Here is a 23,306-nt window from a genome sequence, read left to right on the forward strand (position 1 = left end):
AAGCAAGACTACACACTATTTGTCTTTTTCTCTCTGGTTTATTTCACTTCCCATAATGCCCTCCAGGTTCATCAACATTGTCTTAAACGGTAGGATTTTCTTCTTTCTTATAGCTGAATAATATTCCCTTGTGTATATGTACCCCATTTTCTTTATCCATTCATCAGTTGATGGACACTTAGGTTGTTTCCATACCTTAGCTATTGTGATTAATGCTCCAATGAACGTGGGAGTGCGGATATATCTTCAAAATAGTGATTTCATTTCCTTTGGATATATACCCGGTATTGGGATTTCGGAGTCATATGATGGTTCTATTTTTTGAGGAACCTCCACACTGTTCTCCATAGTGGCTGTACCAATTTACATTCCCACCAACAGTACACAGAGGTTTCCTTTTCTCCAAACCCTTGCCAACACTTTTTTTTTTTTTAACTTTTTGATAAACGTCATGCTAACAGGTGTGAAGTGATATCTCATTGTGGTTTTGATTTGCATTTCCCTGATGATTAGTGATGTTGAATACCTCTTTATGTACCTATTTATGTATGTCCTCTTTGGAGAAATGTCTGTTTAGGTTTTCTGCCCTATTTTTAATCAGATTATTTGGGTCCTTTCTTTTGTTTTTTGGGTTATTTTGCTATTGTGTTCCTTATATTAAATATTTTGGATATTAATCCCTTGTCAGATATGTGGTTTGCAAATATTTTCTCTCATTCTGTAGGTTGCCTTTTCATTTTTTTGATGGTTTCCTTTGCTGTGCAGAAGCTTTTTTGTTTGATGTAGTCTCACTTATCTATTTTTGCTTTTGTTGCCTATACTTTGAATGCCATATCCAAAAAATCATTGCCAGGACCAATGTCAAGAAGATTTTTCCCTATCATCAGCTATTTAAGCTATCTCTATAACATAAAAAAAATACATTTAATGTTCAAAGAAGGAGTCCAGGTAATATCTTTTAAAAGAAATGGTTTTACAGAAACATGTGAGGAAAAAAGTTGCTTTCATAAACTTTGTGATTTTGCTGGTTCCAGATCGCCAATATGTCTTTATGATTGCAACACCCTATAGCTCTGAAGCTACAAGGATTCATAATGTGGAAGTTTGGGCAATTATTTTTATCTATCTTTTGATCAAATATTTAAATGATTGTGAAAAGTCTAGAAACATTTTACCCTTCTTTGTTCTCTCATTTCTTTCTCATTCTTTCTTTCTCTTTCTCTCTCTTCTTAACATTTAAAACACCTCTAAATTCCTTCCTATTCCTACTCAGCAAAATGGAGATCAAAATCACACTGAAATGTCTATTCCCCGCCCCCCCCACCACCGCTGCCTCACCATTTCACAGTGGGCTTTCTCCTTCCTAAGCATTTATGGAGGGAAAGAGTCGAAAAGGTCCTCTTCTAGCCTCAGACATCTGAAGAAAATCTGTCCTTTTTCTCTCCCCAAGTTAAAATACTTGCTATAAATATTTGGAGATCTTGGGGCGATTCTGACACATCTGGCTTCTTAATAGTGTTGACTAATATGAATCTATGGTGGCTCCAGGCTTGTCGTTTTTGTTTTGTTTTGTTTTGTTGCTGTTTTTTTTCTTAAGACAGGTAAACCTTGTTAAGGTTTATTTTTGATTGATTTTCAGTATCTTTAGTGTGCTCATTTTATAAAGGGATATGTCAAGTGCACACACATGTATGTGTGTATATGTGTGTGTTGGTTCACACCATCAGAAAATATACTGATTTCAGAGTAACACTGATTTAGGTCCAGGCAAATGAATGCACATTGCCGTTTCTTCTAGAAATAACATTTTCCTGGCAACATATGATTTATTCATAATGAGTCCCTAGCACACACACAAATGGTAAAGTATGTTTTGGTTCATGTAGTAAACACTCTGAAGCTGTAAGCATTTTTTTTTTCATTTCAATGTTTCTTATTGACCTACCCCCGTGGCATCCCACTTCATGTGTGTATGTGCCAGGGGCTGAAGAAGCCAAATGTCAAAGAAAAGCAAGGACGTAAAGAAAAACAGGAGGAACTTGAGAAAGGTTGTATTAAAGTAAAATGGTAACATTTCAGTGTTGGAGAAAGAACAAACAAACATAACAATCTCACTTTAATCCCCTTTTATTTATAGTTTCCAAGTCCCAATCAAAACTCTTCTTTGGTGTCACAAAATAATGGAAGAGGCGTGTACTGGTCTAGGTTTCCCCAGAAGTAAACCCTGAGACAAGAAGTACCACTAGTTTATCTAGAAAGTCCACAAAACATAAGTAAAGGAGTGAGGAAGTGAGACAGGGAATGGAAGGACACAAATGCATCATCAAGCCAGTTACCCCAGTGGGCAAGTGAAGCCGAGTCCCACTGGGCACACTCGCAAGACAGTGTGTGTGGGATACTCCTCAGAGTTACGCCATCCATGGGATGAGGAAGCTGGAGTCCTTATCCACCAACTCCCCCATCCGTCACCTGTTTCTGGGGGTTATTAACAACCCACCACTCTGGTTTACTTATCCATGGGTCAAGCATGTTACCTATGGCCAGAAAAATAGCCCTTAGACAAAGACTCGCAGGTATTTAAAAAACAAAACAAAACAAGCAAACAAACAAAAAACCTTCAGGTGGGGAGCTGCAGATTTTTGGAGGATTCAGCTTTGAGAGGTAGGTGTTCAGAAGATACAGGCGCCAATACCTGCCTCTATGTAGGTCATAGATACTGAGTTAATTTCATCTGCATGTTTATACAAGTATTTTCAATTAAGGCTTCTCTTTATTCCATGTGTTTGGAAAATTTAAATAAACTATTATTGTTTTTATATTAGTGTCTTGGCATTTGAATATATGACACCAGAGATGATTTAATAAATATAAAGCAAATCCATTTAATTTCTCACACCATCAGAGGTACGGCCATATATATTTACTTGAAGTTCTCTGTAGACTACCATTTGAAAGAAGAGCTTCCATAGGGTGTGATTTAAAGACATTTTTCTACAAGCTGTTTAATTAGAATGGGCTTTAAAAATACTGTATCATATCATAAACCTTCAAAACAAAATGGTTAATCGTCTTCTGAAGGCCATAGAAAATGTTTCTTAAATGTCATTCTCAAATACCACTTCTAGAGTGAAGGTAAAACAATTGTTTCCCCACCAGCTGAAATGTGGTTTTGCCAAATACAAGATGAAATAACTCCAGTGGTTAATTGAGCTTTCTCTTGATTTAGGAAGATAAAGGCAACATTTTAGTTATGATTCACTCAAGGAATTTAAGACGTTCTCTTAAATTATTTTGAGCAACAAAGCAAAAACAGAGGCCTGGAATCCCTGTGTTCGAGGGAACCTTTAAAAGTTCTACCTACTCCTCAGGGCCTGACTGCCCATTCTCACATTTTCGTTGTGTTTTTCTTCTACCCAAAGCTCCAATACATCTCCTCACAGAAATCGCCTCTTCCAGCAACCCCAAGGGAGCCTATTCTGTTTTTGTTAAAACGTTCTTCTTTATGTAATTCCAAGTCTCTTCACCAAGATTTCCTGGTGGAATAACACTTTACATTGCTGTAGGCATCTCTCAGGTCTTGCCCATCCTTTTTGTCTCTGTCATTCCTCCCAGAAGAATGGTCTTCTCTTTTCTACCAGCTTTCAAGACCCAATCCAGGATCCTCTTTCCTTGACATCTTCTCTGACTATCCATCCCACAAGGATTTTTTCCTTCTCTACCTTCTTATCATAACATTCCTGATCTGTGTCATTCATTCATTTCTTGATCTGCCCAATGTTTGTTGAGTGCTTCCTATGGTCCAGGCACCGTTCCAGTTACTGGAGATATAGGAGGATGTAAAGCAGGCAATTCCTGTGCTCATAGAAGTTCTATTCTAGGTGAGATCCACAATGAAGAACACAACAATTTCACATAAGACCTAGGAAGTGAATAAAATACAATAATGTGGTGCTTTTCATGGGTGTGTGTCTCTTACCAACCATCCCCTCTTTTTATTGTAAACTCCCTGAAGCAAATACTACCTCTTTATATTTATTTGTATTTATTATAGTGACCCCAAAATACTGACTCATCTTCATAAGTATGTGATACTATTGTAAATAGATAGTGTTTACTCATTTGGGATTTATGTGAAGTTGGATTAAGTTGGTAATGTCTTAATTAGAGTTGATGCTGCTTGGAAAAACACATTTGACACTTGTGAAAGCCTTAACAGATGTCAGAGTGTTGGTAGGTTCCCTCACACGATGTTAACTCTGAAGCTGTCCTGGTAATGTATGAACTAGTTTCACTTTCAACTGTCTACCCTTGACTTCCTATGAAATCAAGACAGATTTTGCTATCCCTTAGCTTTCCCCTAACTTCTGTTGACCCCTCCCCCTCCAACCCCATCAGGCCCCCACTTCTCCTTTAGAAAAATCTGAAAGGTTAAGTCACCTACTTACGTTTAATTACACGCCCAACCCTGTTTTGATTTTTGTGATGAATATAAGGAACTATGAGATCCCAGTTAATGTATACATTGTATACAGTGCCTAACAATGAAATGTGATGGCTCCAATTAAGATGAAAAAGCTTCTATTTATCAGCACAGAATTATTCCCTTTGAATTATCATACAGCAGCTGACCCTGTCTAAGCGCATGAACTTAACCTTGTTTTGGGTGTGTGTGTGTGTGTGTGTGTGTGTGTGTGTGTGTGTTTTACTGATTGCCAGTGGTACCAGATCCTGAATTAGTACTTAGCAACATCAACATTCATAGCATAAAAGAAGTGCATGGTCCAAAGGAGTTAGGCATGACCTTTCCAAACATCAACTTACAGCTACAAAATAATGAATAATTGCAACTCCTTAAGGGATTGTTTTGAATATTGGAAGAAAAAACATAGATAAAGAACCAAGTGTAGGGCTTCCCTGGTGGCGCAGTGGTTGAGAGTCTGCCTGCCGGTGCAGGGGACGTGGGTTCATGCCCCGGTTCGGGAGGATCCCACATGCCATGGAGCGGCTGGGCCCGTGAGCCATGGCCGCTGAGCCTGCGCAAAGAACCAAGTGGATAGTAGGTGTTAAACAAATACGAGTTTCCTCTACCTTCTCTGAGTTACCAAATCACTCATTCAGCTGGTCACTCAGACTTTGGTTAATGATTAGCTAAAGAGTAACAGTGAAGATTTTTATTTTTTTAATTGAGTCTACTAGGATTGGTTTCATGTGTGGATGGATTAAGCACTTGCTGTTTCATCACAATTAATTCTCCAAAAATGTTTTGTTAAAGGCCTGAAATGTTTGAAATTAATTCCACTGGTTAAGTTATTGTTATTTACTATACCTACTCTTAAAATATAAATAACTGATATTAACTCACTGTTGCATTAGCCTGTCTACATAAAGGGGTTTCTCTGAGATTAGTAAAATGGTAAGTCAGTAAATCCTAAACGATGGTTAAAAGGAAATCTGGTAACACAGCCAGCACTCCCCACATCAAATTTATTTTGTTTGGCTTTACCGTGTTGACCAGGCAGTATTTTATAAATTTTGAGTTAGCACCACTATTTTAAAAGGAGAGATCTCTCATATAATTCCAAATTTCTGTTTACAAGCCAAAAACGTTAGTCACATTGGGGTATCATTCCTGGTGGATGAACCATTCTTTAGGAAAGAGTGGCTTTTTATGGACATCTGATTACCCCAATAAAAATCTTCAAATGGTTCAATGACCTTTGGTCATCGTCTTTTCATTTTCTCCAAAAGCATACTGTTAAACTATTCCTAGTACTCCACTTTAAAGGGCACATAGAAAATGTTTCCTCTGGAGCCATAAATACTCTTGAGGCCAAATTATTATTATAATACAGCTATGATTGTTTTTTCATTCATTCCAGAATCTTAACAATTGAACAAAAGGGAGATACTATCTCTTTAATAGTAAGAGTTAACATTTATTGAGTCTCTGACTACGTGCTGAGCACTGTTCTAAGCATTTTACCTACATCATCTAATGTACTTCTCCCAGTCACCTCAATTACACCCATTTTACAGTAGAACAGGCTAAGGCATAGAAAGGTAAAGCCACGTGGCTTGGGTAAGGAGCCAGGTTGGGATTTATATGTTGTCACTCTGACTCGTGGTCTTCCTAACCACTGTCTGATACCACTTTCTCTGTATTGTCCGGTGTGTTAGCCTCAATGCTTCAACTGGAGCCTTTGGGATCTATTTAAAGATGAAAAACACAGTCGTATTGTCTCATCATTTGAGAAACAGAAAGATAGGACTGCCATGTTGCAGGACTCAAAAGACACAATTCACATCATGGGTTGTGTAAATGGTACCCCCTGGAGTTGTGCAAAGTACAGTTTGCATAGACATATGCAGTGGCCCTGCTAACAGGATCCTGCCCACAAAAGGGGATTTTTACTCTTTGTTCCTTTAAAGATTTTTAGTGAGCCGCCCCCCAGACAGCTTCTACTTAGGTCTCTCCTCATGCTAGGAATCAAAGATCACCATTGTTTCCACAATTAGTTCTTTCACATAATCTAAAGACTGCCAGGCAGTTCTTGAGAGTGAATTGAAATTCTCTGTAGCCGTTTCTTCTGCTTCCGGTCATGTCAAGCAGTAGTTGAAGACATACGTTCTCAGAAATAATCTCTAAGGAGTTGGAGCCAGGTTGCTCACAGGTTATTTCCCCAGGATAAGCAAGCGTGGTGTTGGCTCTTCTGTGCTGTTGCAGAGCTTGGTGTGCAATGGTGACTCACCGTCCTTCCACAGAACATGTGGTAACCCTGCAGCCAGATTGTGCCCCGTGGTATGTGACTCCCATTGAGTCAGGAGAGTCACTCAGGCATTAAAATTTGACCTCGTGGCCTACCTGCCAGTTATGAAAGGGCAAGAATTCCTCAGCATTACTGAAGCCATATCACTTTCATTGTAGGACCTATTTAGGTAACAGCAACAGCAATGAAGAAAAAGCATTTGGTTATTGAGGCCCCTGTTGAATATCTTGTGCTATTTCAAAAGAACACATTCCATTTATCCTTAAAAAACAGAAAGTTCATTTCAGAGGAAATACATCAATTGTACTCACTGAGCAATGGAGCAGAATAAGAGTCAGAGTTAACTCAGATATGCCTGTTTCACTGTGGGCTGAAATCTCTTCTTGTTTCTAGTTTCTCTAATTGAAATGGAAACCTAACCCCATTTCAAAACACTATCCCCTGGGCCTGAATAAAAATAAAATTGGCCTCATAAGGACTCTCATCTGTCTTCTTGCACTATGGAGGAATGCTGGGTCCCCAGCAATTATCTTAGTGCCTAAGTCACTAGGCAGGCGTTTTAAAGGACAATTTAACCAATGATTTTGGTACAACCAGACAATAATATTACTGTTTTAGTTTGGTCACTCAAATACCCAAGCCCTGAAGTCATTATCTCACAAGCACATGTGTTCAGTTATTAAAGAGAAATTCTAACCTTAAGGAGAATAGTATTTTTTCTTCCCAACTAAACTATTACGTCCTCCAGGGCGGCAACCACATCTTGTGCTTTTTTATCGTCCATGGGATCTAGAATGAGTAAGTCGTGAAGGCTGGATGCCTTACTTCACCTCTTAGCAAAGTAAAGTATAACTCATAAGTATCAATGTAGTGCAGGAAATAGCACACTATCTGGAAAGGTTAATAAATATGTCTCCTTGCATGAATCACTTCTTACCAGAATTCTCTTTCCTCCCAGATCCCAGCACCAGGGTTCTGTTGTCCATGGCACGTACTCTAGTCCTCAGTGTCTAGAGCCTGTGAACTTTTTATGGGCCTTTGAAAATATTTGAGAACTGAAAAGTAAAGTAATTGACTCCAAAATACAAAAAAAAACTGCAAAATCCTGATTAAAGTTTAATTAAATGTTCAAAAGTGTAGCATTATGTCAACTTCGATAATTACTAAGTATTTATAAAAAGTTTATTATATTTGGAAAAAAAAAACTTGTGGGCTGAGGGTATTTTTCATTTCACAAGAATTCTAAAGTGTGTTGGATGATTGCAGAGAAATCAGGGTTAGTCGTTAGCTAAATGAGTTTAGTAGCAAATAATTTCAAAAGCAAAATTATAAAGATCCTTTCTAGATTTTCATAACAAAAATATTGTATAATGTGGGAAGTGGATCCATTTTAATGTACTGGATGTAATGTGTAGTAGGGATTAAACTACTGTCCATTTGCAGGATTATTTTTTAAATAACTTATTTTTTTATTTATTATTTTTTAAAAAATAAAACCAAGCTGTCATTGTCATTTGGAGTTCCTATAAGGTAACTCTTAAGAAAAAGGTTAACTATCTGCAGAGAAGTCTGAATGTTAACCGGGGACTAACTTAGTCCTGGGGGAAACTAACTCACGGAAGGACTGTCAGCTGAATGAAGGCTTAAATTTCATGGACTTGGAGGGAGAGCCTTTTCACATTCTCTTCCCATATGGAGTAAGAATCTGCTCTGAAAGTGGAGAGTATTTTGCATTATCTCTTCTAGCTCCTTTGCTTTCGACTTTCCACAAAGCAACTTCTGCGAATTACCATCTTTAAGACTCAACTTCTTTGCAAAATTGTCAAAGTACTCTCTTTAAGAACACAGAGAACACGCTAAGGTAGTTCCTCTGAAAATCACAGTTCTCTGCTGTGTACAGCTATCTTTTTAGAGTTCACTGCCTGCCTGGAATGAACAGGCTGTCTTTCTCCCCAGAAGAGCACAGGCTGATACACAAGGTCAAGTTAAACAGTATCTAAGTCTGCTTTCCTATCCCTTATACAGGAATTATCTAAAAGCAAAATTTAACTGTAAAAGCAAAATTTAACTGTAAATATTCTAAAAGCAAAATTTAACTGTAAATATTAATATACATATAGAAATTGTTCTTGAGTTCAAAAGGAAAATTAGTCTTCATTTTGAAAAAGAATCAACATAATAAAATAAAAGTGTGTATTTTTTTTTCCAAAAGTGATTGTTGACTACTACCTTTGTATATCTGGTATCTAAAATACTTGAAGTATTTGTAAGTTTTAATTCCTAGAATGAAAATAATGGTTAATTTCTAACGATTTTGATGTTGTGTCCACAAAAATAACTGTGACCAGTAGTGAAAGTTTATCCATCCCATCATCTTTATCTTAGGATTGCTTTAAAAAGTTAAAAAATAAAACACTCTCCTGCTGAGATGCTATTTGCCATGCTATTTGTTTAGTTCTTGAGGTCTCAGTCCTACCCTAAGGCCTTGAGAATGCCTCTTAGGCTCCTCCAGACCTCAGTTTCCTCAACCGTTTGAGGAGGAAACTATAGTACTTAGCTCATGAGTTTGTTTGTGTGTTTTCTTTTCTTATTTTTTAAATTTATTTTTTTCAAGTATAGTTGATTCACAATGGCGTGTTAAATCCTGCTGTCCAGCAAAATGATTCAGTTATACATATATATTCTTTTTCATATTCTTTTCCATTATGGTTTATCTCAGGATGTTGAATATATCAAGTTCCCTGTGCTATAGAGTAGGACCTTGTCGTTTATATGAGTTTATTTTAAATATTAATGAGATGACATGTGTGAGCACCTTACCCAGTGCCTGGCACATGGTGAGCCTGAGTTCTAGCCACTTCTTGCACTCAACTCTCTGGGGAGCACTCTCTGGACTTCAGTTCCCTCACCTGATAAATGGGTACGTAAAGGCTTCACACGGCTGATGAGAAGTTAAGTGTGTTAATAACATCCAACATTCAGTGACTCCAAACAGGTTCTTCGAGCTCTGGCCAGAGCAGACTTCCCATCCAGAGGCACGGCTCTCTCATTCACAGGCCGATGGGTGGTTGGCTTTGGCAGATTTCGTGGGTCTCCACAAGCACCCTCTCATTTTCCTTTCAATATGTGGTGAAACTCTTCCCGGAAAAGTCATTTCTTTGAATTGAGCTTGAAAATAGCCCTGTTAGAATTGAAGTAGTTTACCTGGATTTATAGCACATGACATAATAGCTTCTCCTAAACACTTAAGAAAGAATCTTTTCCTCCTTAAAAATGATGCTGGGGTCAGCTCACTGACTGCCCAAGCCTTCTCCCAGTGTGTTTCTTACCCAGTTCCTTTTTCTTTGGGAAAAAATTTTTACTGTAAGGACGTGGGAACTCTGTTTCGGCAAAGAAGGTCAAAAGTAGCTTTCAGAGATAGAGGGTTATGAAAAAGAATTCAGGCAAGATCAATTTTTGAATTCTAATTCCAGCCATGAAGCAAATGCCACAAAAGGGCACAGGAAGAAAATCTGTAAAATGCTTATCTGCCATGGTTAACCAAAAATGTACTCTGTTGTTAAGCTGACACCCTGTGAGCCAGATATTGTGCTAGGTAGTGGGAATACAGAGATGAATAAACCGCATTCCTGCTTTCAAGGGGCTCACAACATTGTGGGAAAGCCCACATGTCTGTTTAGGGCCAGACACTGGGGATACAGGGATGGGAAGCCACGATCCCTTCCCCTTCACCAGATAAGGAGAGGATTACACTGTGTTCGTAAGCACTCCGGTTGGAATTAGCACCGGAATCTGGAATTTGCTTAGCCCAGGGCAGACTGAAAAGCAGTGGGACTAGAGAAGCTGGCCCCTGAGTTAATTCCTGACCAAAAAAAAAAAGAGAGGGAGCAAGAGAGATAAAAGGGAAGAACAATAAGGCTGCCAGAGAAGCCTGTGCAAAGATCTGAAAGTGGAAGAGAAGGAAACCTTGCAGGTGGGCAACATGTTGTCTCCTTCCATCCCAGAACAACCCTGGGAAGAAGATAAGTGTGTTATCTCATAGAAGAAAAGTGGCATCTTAGGAGATTAAGTTGTTTTCAAAGATCACAGTCAAAATCAGTTGGCTGAACAGTAGCTGTGGAACTCTGCTGTCCCTATAATTGCTATTGCATGCTGCTGAGCATTGTAAATACGTTACAAAGAAGTAAAAAAAATACATATGTAATAGTAGTAATCAAAATTAACCCAGGATGTTCACAAAATTGAATGAAGCCAAGGAGACTGAACTTCTGAGCTTGTCTCGGAGTTAGCTGGCCTTTACTGCTGCTTGTGTTAGATCTTGAAGGGCGATGGGGGAGAAGGTGAAAGGCTCACAAGGCAGGGGAAATGGCATGGGAAGATTTGGGGCAAGGTGTGTACCATGTGTAGGGCTGTCATCGTAGGAGAAGGCTGTAATTGATTCGGTAGCGGGGAAGAGGAGGCTATTGAAGGTTTTTAAGCAGGGAATTTAACATTTTAAGTTTTGTCTTAGAAAGATAACCCAAAGACAATAGAGAGACTAAACCTTAGATGTGTAAGATGGGAGGCAAGAGAACTATTCACAGTCTATTACGTAAAGGGAGTCAGGGGATCAGGGTCAAAGCTAAGATGGAAACATAAAACAATGATTTTATCTTTTTTTAAATTTTTTTACTGAAGTATAGTTGATTCACAATGTTTTAGTTTCAGGTGTTCAGCAAAGTGATTCAGTTTTATGTGTGTGTATATATATATTATTTTCCCTTATAGGTTATTACAAAATATTGAAAAATATTGAGTAGAGTCCCCTGTGCTCTACAGTAGGTCCTTGTTGGGTATCTACTTTATATATAGTATTTGTGTATCCGTTAATCCCAAACTGAATTCGTCCCTCCACCACCCACCCCTTCCCCTTTGGTAACCATAAGTTTGTTTTCTATGTCTGTGGGTCTATTTCTGTTTTGTAAATAAGTTCATTTGTATCATTTTTTTTAGATTCCACATATAGGCGATATCATATGATAAAATGATTTTAAATCAAAGTATTATAATAGTAACATCATACACTTTAAAGTTTTAAAACCGCTCTCCCTCATATTTATTGAATTCTCTTTTAAAACTCATTTTTAAGAGAAGATATCATATATTGAGCCCTTACTATATGCCAAACACGTTTTGGCAAGATTTTATGTGTCTCATTTAATCCTCACAAACCCTATTTTATCTCCATTTTATAGCCTAGGAATCAGGCTTAGAGAAGGTTAAGTAACTTGTTCAAGGTCAAACAACTAGTCATTAGTGGTGTTTGGATTTGCACCCAGGCAATCTGACCTCAAAGGCTACTTTTTAACCCTCTTTAATTAACAGACATTGTCTCAAAAAGCAGACTTTTTACATTAAATAGAACTTATTTGTAATTGTGGTCAAGGGGAAATTACTTGAGTTGCCTGGATTATTTTACCATTACTTTTAACATGGGCAAGGAAAAATGTTATCAAACAAATGTAAATTAAACGAGTCCACTGAAATTTTGCTTTCTAGTAAATCAATTTCCTTCTTTATCTATTGCATCAGGTGTTAAATTATCATTAAAGGACATTCTATGTGCATTTATTTCTGACACATTTTTTTCCAAATCCTATTTTAATGAAAACCTCCAGTTGTCTCACAATGTTAGAAACAAGGGCTTCAGTTGGCAATGTGATTTTTCCAGTCGTATGTCTTTCAAAAAATCTTTTTAAAATTATTTTTATTAATTTAATTCAATTTTAGAATATAGCATTGTCCCTTGAGGTAGGTAAATAGCATTAGGAACCACTTGATTAAACATAGGGTCTGGTATGAATCTGAAAGCAGAACTAAAGATATAATATGACCTATAATTTGGATACATGCTGATAACATGTATGTACATTTAAACAAAGTACCAGCTAAAGAGATGATTTAAAGGAAAACAGATGTTGGTCAAGGCAATATTTTTGCTCTTGACTGTGTCTATGTAACAGCAAGCAACACTTTATAAAATAGAGTCAGTGATGAATAAAGCAAGTACATTGATTTCTCAAGGTGAGAATCCATGTCTTAAACCTTTTATTTCTAATGCTTTGCTTTGCTCTTTAAGAACAAGACATCTAGAACAAGACTGGCTATCAGTTCCTGAATGTACCATTAAAATTTAATCTTTTGGATTCCACTTACATCAGTACTTAAATTCATGGAGACAGAAAGCTGGTGGTTGTCTGGGTTCAGGAGGAGAGGGGAATGGGTGTTATTGTTTAACGGGTATTACGTAGTTACACTTTGAGAAAATGAAAAAGTTTGGAGACGGATGGTGGTGATGGTTGCCCAACAATGTGAATGTACCTAATGCCATTGAGCTGTACACTAAAAAGGGTTAAAGTGGTAAATTTCATGTTATGTCTGTTTTACCACAGTAAAAAAAAATACTTAATCTTGACGTATGCTTATAGAGGGTCCAAATATAGTTAGCCATTTGATAAAGAGAATAGCTAATTCCTTCATTTTAAAGTAAAATCTATAGATTTCTAGCTTCAGAATGGTGGACAGATGACCTCCCTACCCCACTTTTCTCTAAAGACATCACCCAAATCAATAACATGAGTGAACTCTGAAAATAGGGATCGTACAGAGGTGTGTATAGTGTACACCCATCCACAAGCCCTCAGTCTCAGTATAGTCAGCGTACCCTCCCCTTGGAAGACAGAGATTCTGGAATAACAGGCAGAGAGAGCAGAAGGAATAGCTGTGCAAACAGGAGGATGAAACAAAACTCTGCAAATAGATCAGGAAGACCTCCACTTGCCTTCTGTTGCCCACATCGGAACGCTAGCAGGCAGATTTACACCCTTCCCTAGAAAACGCAAACTACCTCAGAGGAAACAGTCTTACAGTGACATTTAGGGTGGTCAAATAAAATACCTGCTGGGCACTGACCACACTATAGCCACTCCCCCAGTGCACAAGCCCTACCCAGGCACCCACAGCCACCATCATCCTTCTAGGCCTCAGCCTCATCTATGAACCAGAATCAGGGATCCAGGCAGGAGTTTGAGGATCCTACTCTCACTACTGTCTGATGAGCTATTTGAATGCATCTCTTTAATACCATTTAAATATTTAATTAAAATGAGGTTACATTTACAAAGATACATGTAATTTGAGAATTAAGAGGACCATGAAGAGTGAAAGAAGGAGAAGCAGGGGTTAGAATATAAAGGAAATACAATAGCACTTATGAAACTTTAAACAACTTACTTGATCCATACAATGTGGGTTTTGGGTTTTTTTGATACAGTATTTTGACTTAGTGCAAAGTTCTCAAAGCCAATTATAAAGTGCATATCCTGTCAACATTACTGATCCCAGGCAAAAATGTTGATACTAGTTTTAAAAACTAGTTTTCTGCACCTTTTAACTGACAATATAATTTGTTGACAAATGTTGAAATCTATACCTTATCAGAGGTCTCACATATTGTTACCTTTTAAAATGATCATTTGTTAGCTAGTATGACTTAATGAGGCAATCAAAATGCCGTGTGTTATGTAGGTAACAGCAAACCACCCTTACCCATGCGAGGAGTATGACTATAAAGACCTTATCCCACTTTACAGCTAACAGGCTCGTGATCTTGTCATATATACCCTCATTATGAATCTAAAAATTAGAAAAAAGGACAGTGAACTTAGATTGTTTAATCCTGGATATCTTGAAAATCTAGAATTTACTGACTGTTAAATATGTCCATTGTTATGCCAGTAACATGCACACATATACCATTTACAGTGGATATTTATTCATTGCTGCTGTCCAGCTGAAGAGGGTGGATGTCTTAAAAACAATTCCCAAAAACATAATAGCAACTTTTAATCTCCGTCTCTTCTGCCTCACCAACCCACTCCCCTTTCTCATAAGCAAACACACACATACACACACACACACACACGCACGCACGCACGCGTGCACACACAGCAGATACATCTGGATCCAATTACTTTTTCTACCGCCAGTGATGTGACTTTGAACAAATCACTAGCTTTCTTTATTCATAAAATTATCACCCTTAATTTGCAAGGTAGCTGTGATGAATAAATAAGAAAGTATATTGTACTTATTAGGTAATTAATAGTAATTATTATTATTTTTTAATTTATGACAGCTTTATTGTTTTAAATTAATTTTTCAATGCAGACTCAGTCTCTAATCAGTGTAGAATCATTTAGTTTTTCCATTTGTTTTGTCAATTTTGTTGGTTGTGTTTTTCAAGGAATTTTTCCATGTTGCTTAAATTTTCAAATTTATTGGCATAAAGCTGTTCATAATACATTTTCATTAATTTTTATGTCTATAGAACTGACACTGATAATACGTGTTTTCTCAGATCAGTTCTTTATCAGCATTACTAGGTGTTCGTCAATTTATTATTCTTTACAAGGAACCAGCTTTCGGCTTTGATGATTTTCTTTTCTATGTCATTGTTTTATACTCTTATCTTTATTTTTTATTTTATTTTTCTTTTATTCTACTGTTAAAGTATAATTGGCTGTTATCTTTCTAGCTTCTTGATATTATACTTTATAAAATATTGTCAATCTTTCTTCTTTTCTTTTTACCCCCCAGCTTTATTGAGGTATAATTGCAAATAAAATTATGTGTATTTAAAGTGTACAACATGATGATTTAATATTTGTATATATTGTGAAATGATTACCACAATCAGGTTAATGAACACTTCTATCACCTTACGTAGTTACCATTGTTTATGGTGATAATACTTAAGACCTACTCTTTTAGAAAACTGCAAGTTTACAATACAGTATTAACTATAGTCACTGTGTGGTATGTTAGATTCACTGAACTTATTCTTCTCATAACTGAAGGATTGTACACTTTGACCAGTATCTCTCCATTCTCCCCTCACCCATATTACCATTCTACACTCTGTTTCTATGATTTTGACTTTTTTTTTTCTTTTAGATTCCACATATAAGTGAGATCATACAGTATTTGTCTTTCTCTGGCTTATTCACTTAGCATAAGGTCCTCTAGGTTCATCCATGTTGTCACAAATGGCAGGATTTCCTTCTTTCCCGTGGCTGATTAATATTGCATTTTACATATCTATAAATATATATACACACACTATATATATGCTATATATACTATATGATCTATGATATATATATCATATAATCTTTACTCATCCATTGGGGGACACTTAGGTTGCTTCCAAATCTTGGCTGTTGTGAATACTGCTGCAATGAACATGGAAGTGCAGATATCTCCTTGAGAAACTGGTTTCTTTCCTTTGGATAAATACCTAGAAGTGGAATTGCTGGATCACATGATAGTTCTATTTTTGATTTTTTTGAGGAACTCCATTCTGTTTTTTATAATGGCTGCACCAGTTTACATTCCTACCAAGAGTGTACAAGGGTCCCCTTTTCTTCACATCTTTACTAGCATTTGTTATTGCTTGTCTTTTTGATTAAAAAAGTCTTAATAGGTGTGAGGTGCTATGTTATTGTGGTTTTGATTTGCAATTCCCTGATGATTAATTATGTTGAACATCTTTTTATGTACCTATTAGCCATTTGTATGTCTGCTCAGGTCCTTTGCCCATTTATTAATCATATTATTTGGGTTCTTTTGCTATTGAGTTGTATGAGTTTCATATGTATTTAAAATATTAACATTTTATCAGATATGTGGTTTGCAAATATCTTCTCCCATTCCATAGGTTACATTTTCACTTTTGTGATATTGTGATTTATAAGAAATATATATTTGGTCATTCAGCTGACCAAAATCTCTTTCTAATATATATTAGGTCTTTTTCCACTCGTTCCTGGTTCATACCTCTTAAAACCGCTGGAATTTCCTGTGGTAAGGGCCATAAAGGTGTCTTTTGTTTTGTTAATGAGGTAACTTAAGGAAGAGGACTGGTTGGTAGGGGAACCCACCAATCCTTTAGAGGATTGGAATTTTCAGTTTCACACAGACCTCTGGGAAGGAGAGGGGCTAGAGGTTGAATCAATCCTCAAAGGCCAGCGATTTAATTAGTCTTACCTGTAACAAAGAAGCCTCCATAAAAACTGGAAAGAATGGGGTTCAGAGAGCTTCTGGATTGGTGAATATGGGGAGATGAGGGCCAAGTGGTGCTCTAGAAGAAAGAGTGTGGAAGCTTTGTTTCCTTTCCCCATACCATGTATGCATCTTTTCCATTTGCCTGTTCCTGAGTTATATCCTTTTATAATAAACCAGTAATCTAGTGAGTAAATGAGTTTCCTAAACTCTTGTTAGCAGCTCTAGCAAATTAATCAGATCCAAGGAGGGGGTCATGGGAACCTCTGATTTATAACCAGTTTTTCAGAAGCACAAGTAACAACCTGCACTTGCAACTGACATCTGTAGAGAGCAGGAGGCTGTCTTGTGGGACTGAGCCCTTAACCTGTGGAATCTGATATTATCTCCAGGTGGATGGTGTCAGTATTGAGTTGAATTCTCAGACACCCTGCTGGTGTCAGAGAATTGCTTGTTGGTATGGGAAAGCCTTCCCCACACTCACACACTTTACAATTGGGTGCAGAACCCAAAAGAATTTCATTGATGATTTCATTTGCTGTGCAGAAGCATTTTAGCTTGATGTAAAGGTTCGATGCAATACCCATAAAAATTCCAATGGCATTTTTCACATAAATAAAAAAGACAATTCTACCATTCACATGGAACTACAAAAGACCATTAATAGCCAAAACAATTTTGAAACATAAGGACAAAGCTGGAGGCATCACATTTCCTGATTTCAGGCTATACTGCAAAGCTATAGTAATCAAAACAGTATGATACTGACATAAAAACAGACCCACAGATCAATGGAACAGAATAGAGAGCCCAGAAATTTACCCATGCATTTTTGGTCAATTAAGTTTTAATAAAGGAGCCAAGGACATACATTGGGGAAAGGATAATCTCTTCAATAAATGGTGTTGGGAAAACTGGATAACCACATGCAAAAGAATGAAACTGGACCCCTATCTTACACCATTCACAAAACTTTACTTGAAATAGATTAAAGACTTAAATAGAAGACCTGAAACTGTAAAATTCCTAGAAGAAAATAGGGAAAAACTCCTTAACATTGGTCTTGGCAATGATTTTTTAGATAGGACACCAAAAGCACAGGCAACAAAAGCAAAATAAAACAAGTGGGATTACATCAAATCATGATAATTATTGTTCTAACCTGACATTTTACAAAAGAGGTAGGAAACCTGACGGTCAGAAGCCTTCAAAATGTGATACTTTGAGCTTTTCCTCGGAGTTAAGGAATTTAGCTCCAAAGACATTTATGCTCATAGAAAAGTCCTTGAATCCAAATGTATACTTAGTGAGTGTAGTAAGATAATAGAAACAGCTCAAAATCTGCTCCAGATTCCCGTCCAGATAAAGGAAATACCACATTATTCCTCAATGAGGAGGAAGTGCTGCAAGATTTCAAAATGTCTTGTTTTGGGCTTCCCTGGTGGCGCAGTGGTTGAGAGTCCACCTGCCGATGCAGGGGACACGGGTTCGTGCCCCGGTCTGGGAAGATCCCACATGCCGCGGAGCGGCTGAGCCTGCGCATCCGGAGCCTGTGCTCCGCAACAGTGAGAGGCCCGCGTACCGCAAAAAAAAAAAACAAAAAACAAAATGTCTTGTTTTTATAATATTAGAGTACAGTGTAGAATGCCAGGAAACTGTAATCAAAAACAAAAAACAGAACCCTGCAGATCCATGGTCATTTTTTCCTAAAAAGTTAGTTGACATATATACAGTCCTGAACTTAAGCACATTTAACAGGCCTGCATATATTGTTAGATCATAGCATGGTTCTCAAAAATCTGCTCATGACAGATCTGTTGTAATCTGAAAATAAGAGTTTACTCAGAGAAGATTTGAAAGTGGGCAGAGTATTTCAAAGTCATAATATCTGAAAAAACTTGGATTGTATAGTAAAATCATTCCTTAACCGTTCATTCAGTTGGTTCCAGTTACTGTTTTATGTTTAACTCTTGGCTTTTGGTAAACGTCCTTAGTCCCGTAAGTCGTGCTCACCATTGACTAAGAGAAGAGGAATCATGTTTAGGGTGCACCCAGTCTAGTTGCATGCAACTGGTGCTTTCCACAGGAGTGTTGCCCATATTGCCTTGTGACACCAATTAGTATGAGAGAGATTTTCAGTGATAGTTGGACCTTTTTTTTTTTTCTATTAATACTTATATTGGGGGGAAAATGTAATCAGCATATCAAACCCATTTATCAAATAAAGTTATCATTTAAATTTATGTTAAGTTAAAAAAAGTGAGTCAATGAAGAAAAATATCTAGTAAGTAATGGTGTAGATGGTATAGATGCCAGTAGGGCAGATTTGTAGAGGTTGTGTCCAGATGCCTGAAGTTTAGGAAACATCATACTGCACAGTGGTTTGATTCAACCAAATGTATACAGTTGGATGACCTCAGTGAACATAAACGTTTGTAGTACAGTCCTTTGAAATGTTGTGGTGACAATAGTCAGACAGAGGTTTATACAACACTGTACAATTTAGTGCATCGGGGAAATGCTAGAAATCATAGCAGCTTCTAGATTAAATGTATGCTCTTCAAAGCCATCCAGACAAGTGCCTCATGGTTCCTAAAGTCCACTCTCCTCAGATTCAGCCATCCACGTTAGCCATCTTATACACTATCATATATTTGTATACTAACAGGAATGTTTGGCGTTGGGAGCAGAGCTATATCCCTCCATTCTGAGAAGCTTTTCAGAGGAAAATTATGTGATAGTCAACATATAAAACATTATTTAAGAAATTTCCCTGTGACTCCAATAAAGATGTAAAAAAAAAAAAAAAAGAAATTTCCCTGTGAAAAAATTGCCTTAGGATGGAGAAAACACTGTAATATTGAGCAAGTATTATTAGGGTTTTTGAAAATTATTATTATTTTGTGACTACCTTTTTTTAGCACTTTTTTAATATTTATTAAATTTAATTAATTAATTTTGGCTGTGTCAGGTCTTAGTTGCCGCATGCAGGATCTTCGCTGAGGCATGTGGGCTCTTTTGTTGTGGTACTTGGGTTCTTCGTTGCAGCATACAGGTTTCTCTCTAGTTGTGGCGCCAGAGCGTGTGGTTTCTGTAGTTTGTGGCACACGGGCTCTCTAGTTAAGGAGCGCAGGCACAGTAGTGGCACGCGAGCTTAGTTGCCCCTTGGCATGTGGGATCTTAGTTCCCCAACCAGGGATCGAACCCACGTCTCCTGCATTGGAAGGCAGATTCTTTACCACTGGACCACCAGGGAAGTCCCCTGTCACTACCTTAAATGTTAGGGGTAAGAGCAAAAGTAAAAATTTCAATCTCCATGGCCTGGTACTATTGTGTATCTGTCTTTTTCTGTAATGGCAACCTTGAAGTAGGGATCCAGGAAGCTTTGAATCTTCTGGTTAGTCTCATATGTTGTCAGATTCCCCGCTACTTAAACTCAGTTTCTTTGGGCACAGGGATGATATATTAGTCATTAAGGGACTGTTACACAGTGTTTAGGAGATACCCAACAAGTGGGCTAGGATTTTCAGAGATAGATTCTTGGAATACGTGTAACATTGAGCAGCACACAGGACAGCACTAACCTAAGAGGTTAAAGATGTGTTTGTGACAGGGAAGGGAGTGCCGGTGAGCTAAGTAATCTCACTGGGACAGAGAGCCTTCTGGGGGATGGTGGAGCATAGGACTGACTATTTCAGGAGAGTTTAACACACAACATTCAGACATTACATTTTGTGATCACTGTCATTTTCTTTCTGAAATGACAGAAGATATTTGCTGGACCTTGCATGATAGAGGACAGTGCTTCAAATAAGTAATAGTAGTTGGTTACTTTTACCCAGTCTGGGTTTTTTTTTCCCCCCACATTAAAATTCCAAGAAAAAAAGATAAACCTCTTTTTGTAAGCCCCCTGAGTAGTTCCCTCAGCTTTCTTTTGCATTTCTGAAAATATGTGATTGGTTAACCCGCCTTAAAGTGGCAGCAACATGTTAAACATGGAACAGAGCCAAGAATCCATGAAGGTCCCTGAATAGTCATAGGAAAACTGAAAAGCTTAAGGAGATAACTATATGTCAAGCAGTTTATTGGTATTTACCTGAAGAGGGCTGAGGGTCACTCAGAGGAGACTAAAATAAAAAAAATAAATGCACCTTGAAGTGTGACCAGGGGAGGAGCTGAAGTGTTTGTTGTAATGAGCAGCCAGAGGTCTGGCGGGATGCCTTACTACATTAATTTTCCAAGTCCTTTGGGTGGGTCACAATTGCGCTAAAACATCCTGCCTGCAAATGCTAAATAAATACCAAGTTCACGTCAGACTAGAGAACCAACGTACTAACTAATGTCATTTAAGAAATCAGAATGCTTAAATTATTTTTCACTTGATAGTTCACATCCAAAATAACTGAAGTTGGCACACCCAGAGAAATATATATCCTCGGTGCAAATGTTTAGAGGGATGGGGAGGGAGGTCAAATCCTCTTCTCTTAGAAGCAATTTGAATTGTTTTGTTTGTTTGTTTTTTGTGTGTTTTTAAAATTTTTATTGGAGTATAGCTGATTTGCAATGTCATGCTAGTTTCAGGTGTACAGCAAAGTGATTCAGTTATACATATACATATTTAGTCTTTTTCAGATTCTTATCCCATATAAATTATTACAGAATATTGAGTAGAGTTCCCTGTGCTATACAGTAGGTCCTTGTTGGTTATCTATTTATATACAGTAGTGTGTATATGTTAATCCCAAGCTCCTAATGTATCCCTCTCCCCAACGTTTCCCCTTTGGCAACCATAAGTTTGTTTTCAAAATGGGTAGGTTTAATTATGTTTACTATAATAGAAAAGTTTTTATTTCAAATGTAGGAGGTGGGGCAGGGATTAGTCTTCACAATAAGAGATGTTGAGGTGATATGATATAAGCTTCATTCCTTACTGAAGGACTGTTAGGAATTTGCAAACCCAGAGTCTTGGTATATATAAATCAATGAAATTTGCATATGATTTTCAAAATGAAATAAGGTTTAGAAAACATTGTGCAAGAAAACAGCCTCAGTACATGTAGCCACTTGTCCAGCAGAAATTCATTAGATTTTTCAGTTTAAACATCACGGCATGACCTGATGCAACATTGCCTGCTACGTTCTGTTGGATTTTTAAGAGGCAGTTTGTATCTCTACAACCAAACCCAAAGCGTGACATTTCATTAAATGGGCTCAAAATGAACAGCTGCTAAGTTCCCCAAGTCCTCTCAACTTTGCTTTTGACTAGAAATTTTAGTTTTCAGTGCCAGACTTTGAGAAAATGATTTTTTTTTTTTTTTGAGGGAGGATAAACAAGTCTGTGGAAAAGGGGTGTGTTCCTTATGAAGGTGCTCAGGGAATCTTACCCTGAATAACACAGACACCTCATTTCCCAGACGAGGAAATGGATTTATAAATTTTGAGATGTCTTCTGCCTGCTTGGCTGGTTTACACTCCAGGTCTCTGGTGCTGATCTGCAGCGAAGCTTTATAAGTTTCAGCAATTGACGAGGCTGGCTGGGCGCCAGGTCTTTTTTTTTTTTCACCCTCTCACTTCCCTGCGATGTTTTGAACTGCCTTCCTACAGACGTCATACAGCCCTTGAGGAATAGTTTCTGCCTGGTGAGATTGAATGATAGTTCTCATTCACAAAGGCTTGGAGTCAGATTCTAAGCAGGGGACACAACGGAATTACGTTCACAGGTACAGCAGCGAGCCCAGCTCAAGTGTGGAGAGCTTTGTTCCCTCCATGACTTATTGGCTCCCCCCGGAGAAGAGTGTTTTCCTGTGGTCGCCCTGAAATGGAACTTCACTGACAGCTCTGTGGTGTTACTGTACCTCGCGGTCATTTTCGTTTCCTTTCTCTCTACCTGAGCACTTTTAGAGTGTCAGAAACCTTTAAACCTTTTATTGTGGAATTTTAAAAAGGATGCGATCAAGTGGCTCTTTCACTGTGTTGGTTGCCCTTGTGACCAGATGAAGAATAGATTCAAAATCCAGTTCCTCCCTTGGCAATGCAAAACAGAAAACAAACTGTCACTTAAGAACAGCCCGGTGCTGGCGTAAATTCAGTATGAAAGAGGAAAAAGCTCCTATGTCTTAGAAGCCTCCCTCTGTTCTGGACTGGAGGCAGGAGTTGGACTCCGGGAAATTTGGATTTCTTCAAACAACCTCCTTTGGAAATGGAGTATATTTCAAGCCATCTTTTTCAAAATACAGCTGAAATGTATTAATCAGAATACTTGAAGATTTTTTCTTTCTTTTTTTTTCTCCAAAATGAGCATTATTATGAAGCCAAGATCCCGGTCTACAAGTTCCCTGAGGACTTCGGAGGGAGTGTGGTAACGTGCTTTTCTCTCCTGCTTCTCCCCTTCTTTCCTTTTAAGATTGACGTAATAGTGGAGTATTTAGTAATGGCTGA

General features: G+C 37.7%; 1 protein-coding gene across 9 annotated transcripts in view; it reads left to right on the forward strand.

The window, feature by feature from the left end:
- The window catches only part of PDE4D (phosphodiesterase 4D), a 1,151,628-nt gene that overhangs the window by 835,326 nt on the left and 292,996 nt on the right, over positions 1–23,306 (forward strand). Inside the window, exon 1 of one of the 9 annotated variants that reach the window (XM_032626894.1) lies at positions 22,461–23,226. The exons of 7 other annotated variants lie outside the window; for them this stretch is intronic. In XM_032626894.1, coding sequence (XP_032482785.1) covers positions 23,162–23,226 — 65 coding nt within the window. In that variant the 5' untranslated portion in view covers positions 22,461–23,161. Of the gene's footprint in view, positions 1–22,460; positions 23,227–23,306 lie in introns of those variants that run through there. One more of the 9 variants, XM_032626897.1, reaches the window with a different exon arrangement.

The sequence above is a fragment of the Phocoena sinus genome, chromosome 3 (genome assembly GCF_008692025.1).
Source record: "Phocoena sinus isolate mPhoSin1 chromosome 3, mPhoSin1.pri, whole genome shotgun sequence".
NCBI classification, from domain to species: domain Eukaryota; kingdom Metazoa; phylum Chordata; class Mammalia; order Artiodactyla; family Phocoenidae; genus Phocoena; species Phocoena sinus.